Source organism: Telmatherina bonti (genome assembly GCF_933228915.1).
Source record: "Telmatherina bonti genome assembly, chromosome: 4".
NCBI lineage: Eukaryota > Metazoa > Chordata > Actinopteri > Atheriniformes > Telmatherinidae > Telmatherina > Telmatherina bonti.
The window spans coordinates 35,235,457-35,245,944 of NC_136622.1; the positions used below are offsets into that span (position 1 = coordinate 35,235,457).

The following is a 10,488-nucleotide window of genomic DNA, read 5'->3' on the forward strand; positions in this document are numbered from 1 at the left end:
GAAACATTACATAACAAAAACAAATAATTTATAAGTGAGAACGTGTGGATGAAAAAACGAGAGCAAAACAGAAATATATGTAACACATCCTGGAACAAAATTAATCATCACAGATCTGATTCCTCAGTTTTACGGTTGTGCCTTCTCTAATTTCAGCTGAAATAACATGAAAAATGTTTATAGACATCTGTTACTCCACTGTTGCTGGAAAATATTTTAATTTCACATAAAATTAAATGAAAAATTACCGATCCCACAAGGAAATATCAGCGTAAATCTATATGTCTAGTGTTTTTTTCTGTTAATATAAAATGTGTTGAATTATATCTAGTCAAATTAGTAACATATTTCTTCAATGACATTTATAATAGTCAAAATGTATATATACACACACACATATATATGTTTATATATATATATATATATATATATATATATATTTATTTATTTATTTTTTTTTTTTCAGACAGGTCAACATTATTTATACTCTTCTACATACATATATGTATAGCCTCTACAATACCCATGTTTTCTGTTGACAGGTCTAAAAAGGGGTAGGAATATATGTATATATATATATATATATATATATATATATATATATATATATATATATATATATATATATATATATATATATATATATATATATATATATATATATATATTACGCCCGTTCGGTGACGTAATGCCCGGTGACGTCACGGATGTTTCTGCGGTGACAGAGACGGTAAAGATGGCGCCGACAGGGACGTTAAGCCTCCCATGTATTTCACCATTTCTGCTGGTTTTTGTTGCTTTGGCTGCGACTCTGAACACGGGGACATGTGATGAGCAGGTGCCGCTGATTATGTGGACAAGCGAGGGGTGCGTAATGCGGATTGTTTCATTTTTTTTCACCATTTTCTCTTTAATTATTTATATATATTTAGATATCTGTTTTAAATTCACGGTGTTTTGAAGGCTATCTGATGGTTTATTATGTCGGCTGATATCTGGGAGATGCAAATAAATGAACAAACAGCTAAAAAAGAAAGAAAATAAAATGTAATTCTAATGATGATAAATAGCCACCTGCCACAGAGTCACTGAGGTACCTGAACGCAGCACTGCAGCTTTTAACGCCCATACACAAGCAACTATTAAAATACACGTGATCATTAAGTCTATATTGGATCAAATTATTATGCATTGAAGCACATATTGCACACTTGAAGTCTGAATGATCTGATAATGCAGAGGAGTTTCCATATTTCCATTTCCAGTGTGTTTAAGTGAAAATCAACTGAGCTGATTAGGAAGAGGATTTACAATTGCAACTATTTTTTCCCCATAATTTTATTTATTCAGTTATGTATTATGCTGCTTCTATTAAGGCCTGTTAAAACTCATCTTCATTCTTTGCATCTTCACCACTTAAGCTATAGTCAAACTATGAGCTCCAAACAAATGTTTTGAACATTAGTTTGGTTAATATGCAGCTGAAGTTTTCATCACACCATCTGAACTTATTTAGCCTTTATACATACATATATATATATATATATATATATATATATATATATATATATACACACACAGTTGTGCTCATATGTATTCATCCCCTTTCATTAAAGAAAAGGCTGAATTTACAACAGTCACTTAAAAAAGGAACAATAACTAAAAATGTAGTTTTATAAGACACTGTTTTTTCATTTGAGTTGAAAACAAAAACAAACAAACAAACAAATGTGTCCTGGACAAATTAGAGACTTTTCTGTTGAACAGTGGGACAAAATACCTGTCAACAGGTGCAGAAGTCTGACTGAGAGGAACAGAAAACACCTGACTGGAGCGGAAACATTAAAGGATTGTTCAACTAAATATTACTTTATGAGTGATGTAATATGTAATAAATTATCTTATTTGTTTGATTTTTAAAAAGTATTTCTATTGAGTCAGAATTAGAAAATAATGATTTTCATCAATTTTTTATTTTTTATTACTTTAATCAATTTCAGCTTATTTCACAGGCAGCTGTTTTTTTTTTCTTCTTTCATGAAACGGTATGAATAAATATGAGCACAACTGTATATATATATATTTATATATATTTATTAATACAACTCATCAAAGTAAAGCTATTAAGTGGTTTAAAATATACAATGTTTCTGTTTAATAAAAAGAAAAAAGGTGTGTTGGTCCTGCTGCCGACTGGCGATCCAGCACAACACCTGATAGCAGCTGTGATGAGAATAGAAACCGTTATTTAAACTGTTTTAAAGCTTCATTATGTAATATGAATACTTTACCCCCCTCACCAGGGTCAGCCTTCCGCCTCGCTCGCCGCCTGTGGCCGGTCACATCATTGGGCAGCAGCAGCTTTCCTCCTACCTGGAAACCGCTCTGGACACTGGGCCACGAAACGTGCTTCTGTTCCTGCAGGACAAGGTCTGCAACACTCAGCTTCCGCCTGAACCATAATAAGCTGATTAATCCTAACGTTTATCATCTCTTCATGCCTTTTTCCGTTCTTTATTTCCAGATGAGCATAGAGGATTTCACCGTGTATGGAGGTGCTTTTGGAAACAAGCAGGACACCGTGTTTCCCAACCTTGAGGTAAGAGAAGTGTCATCTTTGTTCTGGTTAAACAGGAAAATGAACAATAAACATTCTGCATGAAAAGAAAATGAAAAGCTTTACGCCTGTTCAGTCATGAACGTCTCCAGACTGCAGCTGGACAGTAAGGTCCCAGTTCCAGCTGTTTCATTAGACATTGAACATTTCAGGTGGGATGTGAGTGAGTTCTCCACAACACACATGAAGAAAATCTTCCTGAGCTGCAGCTTAAATCTGTTACTTCTTACAATAAAACCTCTAAACGACTTGTGTTTCTCTAAAAAGTGATGCCTTTGTTTCAGTTTACTGTGATTATTCATCTCTAATGTAGCTTAAACAGTCGACTCGGTTCGCGTTGAAGAGCAGCGAGCGTCCAAACATGGAGGAAACTGTCGTCTAAATATACTGCCAGCTGTTTGGTTTCTATGGATACGGTGGAAACAAAGTTTTTATTTCCTAAAAATACGTGTGAAACAAAGTCAAAGAGTTCTTCCAGGACGATGATGATGATGATGATGATGATGATGATGAGATGAGCTTGTTTTATTTGAGACTATTTACTCTGCTGCCTGCAGGGAGCTCTGAAGGCGTCGTCATCCCCTCTGGTGTTGCCCGCCGTGTCTTGGCCTGCCTCCAACGCTGTGATTGGTCAGCTGCAGGACCAGCTGGAGACCTCCCCTCTGTACATGGACCCAGAAACTCTGAGCCAGCTGAGACTCAACGCCTCCTCGCCTGCCTTGCTGGTGTTCAGGATGCCCTACACTGTCGGGTTCGTACGCCAAACACGGCTGAAAACAAATCAGCTTCACACAATAATGATGTTATTACGATGGAATACGTTCATTGTGTTGATGTTTGGTGAGACTCGGTACCTCTGATTTCCCTGCATGTTGCCAGAGTTTATGTTTTGGAAGAAGAATCAGCGTTTTAGATGGAAAAAGTCTCATTTGCTCGTCTTTCAGGGCTGATCTGATGTCTGTGAAGGAGCTTCTCAGTGGAAACGGTGAGTCCTCTCATCACCTGCTTAACCCAAAGTTTAGTCTTCCACTGAGATCTTAATGTCTGCTTTATGTCCTGATCCTGTAAAATGGTTCCAGATGAGGTGATTGGCCAGGTCCTGAGCATCATGAGGACTCAGTCCATTCCTTACACGGCCATTTACACCGGCCTGAGGCCTTCCAGGGTGAGGCGGCTGTTCCCGACCCGTCATGTGTGGATGTTATTATCCATCAGTGTCGATATGACATCCTGACTGTGTCTCTGCACAAGGAGGGGGTGTCTCTGTCGGTGGAGGACAGCCAGGGTGGCGGACGCTCTCTGCTGCAGTACAGAGGTGGATACCGAGACCGAGGGAGAGACAGGGAGAGGCAGAGGAAGGTCAAGGACATGGCTGGGATCTACAGTCCAGTGGAGTTTAAGGTGATTTATCTTTTTCTTTTTCTTCTTCTTCTTCTTGCTGCAGCCAAAAGATAGATCCAGACCAAACAGTCCGTCAAAATCCAGTTTAGAATTCACTTCATGTCGGTGTCCAGTTATAATCCAGTTCATTATTAATCCAGTTTATAATAACTTTAACATAGTTACCCATCTAAGGAAGCCAATGTGTAACTGAGCTGCACAAGGAGGAGGAAGGGTGGCCGTCTGGCTGGGCTGGTCAGGGTGCAGGCGGCAGGACGGAGGTCAACAAGCGATGTATGCCAGAGATACCGCCTGAGAAGCAAGCAGAGAAACACATCAAATGTTTTTACACACACACATTTAGCATTTTAATTGATTCACAATTACGTAAAAAAAACAAAATACAGCAAAATATATTAAGCAAAATATACTCGAATTAAATAAAAGGTAATTTGATATAAAATACATTTATTAAAAAAAACTAAATGACCTAAAATAATACAGAAATTACAGTAAATAAATAACAAAATAAAATTAATTGATGCAAAAAAATTTAAAAACAGAAGGGATTTTTAAGCAAATATGCAACAAAGGGCATGAAAAGGTTAACATAACACATTTGTTGTGTCCAGTCACTAAGAAAATGTGGCGTCCCGCAGGGCTCCGTTTTAAGACCACTTATGTTTTGATGATTTAGTTTACAATAAGACGATACAAGTAATGTTTCAGGCTAAACAAAATGTTCTTCCAGAAGGTGTCAAAAGTTACTTTAAGCTTCAGCAGACTAAATATAACTTTAGAGATCGTTGTAAATTTATTGTTCCAAAATCTAGAACAGGGGTGAAACAGAGACGCTTGTCCGTTCGAGGGTTCTACTGTGGAATAAACTCAGTAATGAGGTAAAAAATAGTAATTCTATTTAAAAAGATTATTTATCAGTTTGTTTTTGAGAGATATGCAACTTTATAAAAGTCACACATTGTGTATGTAATGCATCTACTTTTGTTATTTGTATAATTTAAGGTAACTCTACTTGTTGGTGGACATTATGAGGCATATAAGCTTTGCTTCTGCCTATTTTATTTTTGTTTTACTTGATTGTTTTATTTTTGGAAATGGACAAACTGAGTGTGACTGATACAAACAAAACAAAATAAACAAAATAAAGTTATGGGTTATAAGAGGACAGAGCAGCTGAACGTGTCGGAAACATCCTTCATTATCCATAATCAGAGGTTTCTAGCTGGAGGGGCTTTTATGAGAGGACAGTTCTGGAAAGGAGTACCAATAAAGTTGTCTTCTTAGTACTTAGCTCCTTCACCTATTCATCCTCCCTGTCGTCTAAAGGAGGGGGAGAACACCTGCATCCTGCTGTGGGCGAAAGGCCTCTCCGTGGGGATCCTTCGTAGCGGCCGCTGGGAGGAACACGACCTGACTCCGTCTACTTTTGGGGAAGGTGTTAGTCCCAGACTGAGCGGCTCCAGCTGCGACAAAAGCAAAGCCAGGTATTCCGCTGGCACGCCTCTACATGACGTCTGAGGAGCGGGTTATACGTTAGCCGTTACCAGCGTTACCAGTAGGCCGTAGCTGGAGATGTGCTAGAATCCAGTTTATGCCAGCAGATGTTGGAAGTGTTCATCCTGTTTTTCACGTTTATTTGCAGGTTGGTTCTGAACTATGAGAACGTCCTCGGCCACCGCAGCTTCAAACTGATGTAAGTCAGACACGAGCATGGGAACACACGAAGCTGAAGGGTGGAGGTAACGTGTGTGTGTGTTTGCAGCTTCGCCATGAGCCAGCGACACTACACGGTGTCTGCACGCCGCTGGTTCACTCTGGACGGCGTGGAGCTGGAGTACGACGGGACCAAGGCCACGTTCAACGGCAGCAGGAACGTTTACGCTCCTGCTGAGTATTCGTACCGCTGCGAGTCGGTCAGCAGCTTCCGCTGGCCTCAGCTCGTCCCGCGCTCGTCCAAAGACCCCGCCAACCAGTGGAGGGTCTCGTTTGAGGACTTCCAGGTCAGAGTTTTATCATCATCGCTCCTGGCTTGAAGTGTTGCCATGGTGATGCTGGTAAAGATTTAAAACTCATGAAATCATCATGAAGGGAACGTTTCACTTTTATCTGATTAACAGCTGGAGGTTTATGTCCCACAAAATATCATTTTTATCATCTTTTATGGCATTAAAATTATTTTTTTCTTAGGGGTTTAATCAAGTTTTTTTTATTATCATTTTTATTCCGTTTCATTTAAATCCAGCTGGCTTGATGGTGAAATACATTCATGACAAATGCAAAATAATTTCATATCTATGATTTATATTCATCTGTTTTCACCAAATTAAACTATATTTCCTTTCAGTTTTCCAGATTTATAACAAAAAATATGTAAAAAAATAATCATTTGGTTTTTCTGAATTGACAAGATTTTTCTTTTAAAAACAACTTTTTAAAAAATAATATAGCTTAAAAAATTAGATAAAATCTGTATTTAATAGTTAGTCTTTAAAATCAAAGTAATTTTTCTCTGTTTGTGTAAATTAGTCCGGGATCCTCGACCGTCTTCTCCCCTGCAGGAAACAAGGTCAGGTCTGATCCAGGACAGGTTCTTTAGCTCCGTCACGTTCTTCATCTTCTCACCTGGACTGCAGGAAGAAATGAGTACTGGTCCAGTTCCTGCAGAACCAGAACCGCCGTCAGATTGCGGCTCTTTCCACACCGTCTGAATCCTGCAGCTTTACCAGCGATGCGGCTGAAGGATGCATTCTCACTGACTGACGGCTCAGTTTGTGCTTCGTGAATGAGATGCAGCCTTCCGGTTAAAGCAGGTCGTTGTCACGGAAACTACGGTTGTTGGCAAATAATAAAGTTAAAAGCAAAACGCCAGAAAACGGGAGAATTTAAGAACAAATGTAAAAGAACGGGAAGGAGATCCGTCGGCTCGTATCAGTCTGGGACCAGGGATGGCAGCTGAAACTGTGTATGTGTATGTGTGTGTGTGTGTGTGTGTGAAGGAGCTCACCAAGCTGGGATGGTGCAGTGGCATGGCCGCTGTCCTGCATGTGTCCCCGCTCCAACACACCTGGCTCACATGTAACGGTTCTGTCAGACAATGAAATGCTGCTCACTTATCAGTCAGGTGCGTTGGAGCAGGGACACATGGAAAACCTGCAGGCTGAATGAAACGGTTCTGGAGCAGCAGCTTCTGGTCCCACTGATGCCTCCTCGTCTCAATCGTAACCATGGAAACTGGAAGTACCTGATGAACTGAGAAACTTTTTGTTCTTCTGGTGAAACGATGGAATTTATCGAGACGTTTTGTTCCCTCCTGTCTGGATGATCCGCGTTATGCTTTAATGATCAGCTGTGTCTTTTGTCTTGCTCGCGTCGTGCAGATCCAGGGCTTCAACGTCAGCGGCAGCGAGTTCTCCTACGCCAGCGACTGTGCGGGCTTCTTCTCTCCGGGCATCTGGATGGGTCTGATGACCAGTCTCCTCATGGTGCTGGTGCTGACCTACGGCCTGCACATGATCATGCAGCTCCACACCATGGACCGCTTCGACGACCCGAAGGGTCCTGCCATCTCTGTGCCGCAGACAGAGTGACCCCCCCACCCCCACCCTCCTCCCCTCTCTGTGTTTCTTCCAGTGATGTTTCATCTCGTATTTCTCTGCACAGACGTGTCGGACTGAACCTTCAATGTGAAATGTGTGAATGAAGACGTTAGTTTTCAGTCGGTCAGACTGAAACTGGAACCGCTCCAGTCAGACCAGCGTTTAATAAGGGAACGTAGGATAACTTGAGAAAATGTAATAAATAAAATGCTACTTATCGTAGGTTATGTGTGACGTTTGTGTTTCCAGTGGGACTGGATGATGAAGACGTAGATGGTGAAAAATGGGATTATTTATTAAAAAAAAAAAAAGTTATTTATGGTTGGAACTGCAGTAACGTGTGTGTGTGTGTGTGTGAGGTTTGTGTTTCAGCAAAAACATCTGAAATTTATTGTTGAAGAAAATCTATAAAAGCTGTTTGCTTTGATAATCATGTTTGTTGCATTAAACTGTCGTGTCGTTGCTGTGAATCCAATAAAACATCAGTAAAGTGTCCACATGCTGCTTTGGTCTCATTTTTACTTTGAGCCTGAAGTCATGTCTCATCTGCGACTGCTGACGTGGTGATTGATCGTCCATCAGCACCGTGAGGCGACGTCCAGCTGCACGAGGATGAACCTCGGCACATCCAGCTGCTTCTGTCTGCCGTCACGTCTCCAGGAGATCACAGCAGCGCAGCGGGACGTCCTGTGTATCAACGGTCTCCATGGGGCCGATCACTGATCAATCACTCACATTCCCCATGTTAGGGCAAAAATAATAAGTAGGGCTTTTGTCCCAATTCGATTCCAATTTTTTGGGTGCCAATTCAATTTAAATTGCAATTCTCACAATTCTTCAATATTTATGATTTTTGTAGATTAAATTTTTAAAAAATGTATAAAACTTTTTTATGCTAGTCATTTTTCTTGATTTCAGAGAGAAAAAAAACTCAGTAGGCAGACCATCATTCTGCTGCTATGATGCCCAAAAAGACAAGTAAAATATTAACAAAAAAAAAAAAAAAAATCTTAAAAATACATTATTTTTAAATTTGAAAAAAAAAAAAAAAAATTTTTTTTAAGTCGATTTCAAAATTGTGAAGATAAAAAAACAACTTGATTTTCGATTCTATTTTCCCACCCCTGATAAATCTGATCTATGATCACCTTTGTGTTGAAAATGTCTGACTAGTAGCATAATATTCCATCTCTGCAGGAAGACGGGGCGTCTCAGCCTGATGGATCCACGTTTAGACTTAGACTTAGACTTAGACAGACTTTATTCATCCACAAGGGAAATTCTGTTGTCACAGTAGCTCAGAACAGCAACAGAGGAAGAAATAGAAACAGCAATAGTAGGTAAGAGAAAAAAAAAAAGTAAATAATAATAATAAAATAGAATAGGTACTATCCATAAAGCAATCTGGAATATGTACACTTTTACAAAGATAAATAAAAATATCAAGTAAAATTGGCAATATAGAATATGGAAATTTAGAAATTTACAATATATACAACATGTGACTAAATGCAGTGCCAGTTTACACAGAGGCTTTGAAATGAATGTTAGTTATCTGTCACAAAGTGGGGAGTTATTGTACATCTGTATAGAGAATGGTAAGAATGTGTTCTTGTAGCGCTCACTGTGACAGCGCAGCTGTAAAAGTCTATTGGAGAAGGAGCTCCTTTGCCCCTCTACAGTCCGGTGGAGTGGATGAGCAGGATTGTCCATAATAGAGAGCAGTTTGTCCAGAGTCCCCCTGTCCCTCACTGTCACAAATGTCTCCAGTTGACAGCCAACCACCTGTCCAGCTTTGCGGATCAGTTTGTCAATCCGAGAGATGTCCCTTTTGGATGTACTGCTGCCCCAGCAAGCCACAGCGAAGTACAGGGCGCTGGAGACCACAGACTGGTAAAAGATCTCCAGCAGTTTACTGCACACATTGAAAGACCTGAGCTTCCTCAGGAAGTACAGTCTGCTCATGCCCTTCTTGTAAACAGCATTACAGTTGTCCCTCCAGTCCAGTCTGCTGTTCACATGGACTCCGAGATATTTGTAGCAGTCCACTATCTCCACCTCTGAGCCCTGGATGGTGATGGGCTCCACTGGTGTCCTCTTTCTCCTGAAGTCGATGACCAGCTCCTTTGTCTTGTCCACATTCAGGAGCAGATGGTTAGCCTGGGACCACTTCACAAAGTCTGCAATCAGTGTCCTGTACTCCATCTCCTGTCCATCCCTGATACACCCCACCACCGCAGAGTCATCAGAGAACTTCTGCAGGTGGCAGGACCCGGAGCTGTACTGGAAATCAGAGGTGTACAGAGTGAACAGGAAAGGAGACAGGACAGTGCCCTGCGGAGCTCCTACATTACTGACCACAGTATCAGACAGGGTGTTCCCCAGCCGCACATACTGAGGCCTGCCAGACAGGTAGTCAGTAATCCAGGAGACAGTGGAGGAGCTGACACCCATCCCGAGCAGCTTGTCACTCATCAAAACAGGCTGAATAGTGTTAAAGGCACTCGAGAAATCAAAAAACATGATTCTCACCGAGCCTTTAACACTATCCAGGTGTGAGTGAGCACGCTGCAGAAGATAGATGACAGCATCATCCACACTAAGTTGAGCCTGATATGCAAACTGTAAAGGGTCCAGGGCAGATGACACGAGGGGTCTCAGCTGGGCCAGGACGAGTCTCTCAAACACCTTCATCACGTGAGATGTCAGTGCAACCGGTCTGAAGTCATTGAGGCCAGATGGGACGGGCCTCTTTGGTACCGGTACTATACAGGAGGTCTTCCATAGCACCGGTATCTTCTCCAGCTTCAGACTCAGGTTGAAGATGAGGTGCAGGACTCCAGTCAGCTGAGCAGCACAAGTCTTCAGGACCCA

The 10,488-nt window shown here is 40.9% G+C and overlaps 1 protein-coding gene across 1 annotated transcript; it reads left to right on the top strand.

Moving 5' to 3' along the window:
• Positions 1–754: 754 nt before the first annotated feature.
• LOC306754398 (V-type proton ATPase subunit S1-like) lies at positions 755–7,605 on the top strand (the record flags this gene model as incomplete). Its single annotated transcript, XM_079238407.1, has 11 exons — positions 755–867; positions 2,304–2,430; positions 2,525–2,599; positions 3,175–3,368; positions 3,562–3,602; positions 3,697–3,782; positions 3,869–4,018; positions 5,345–5,502; positions 5,661–5,711; positions 5,781–6,018; positions 7,396–7,605. The coding sequence occupies exons 1-11, from the start codon at positions 851–853 to the stop codon at positions 7,603–7,605; spliced, it is 1,347 nt and encodes a 448-aa protein (XP_079094533.1). The 5' UTR covers positions 755–850.
• Between the last annotated feature and the right edge of the window lie 2,883 nt (positions 7,606–10,488).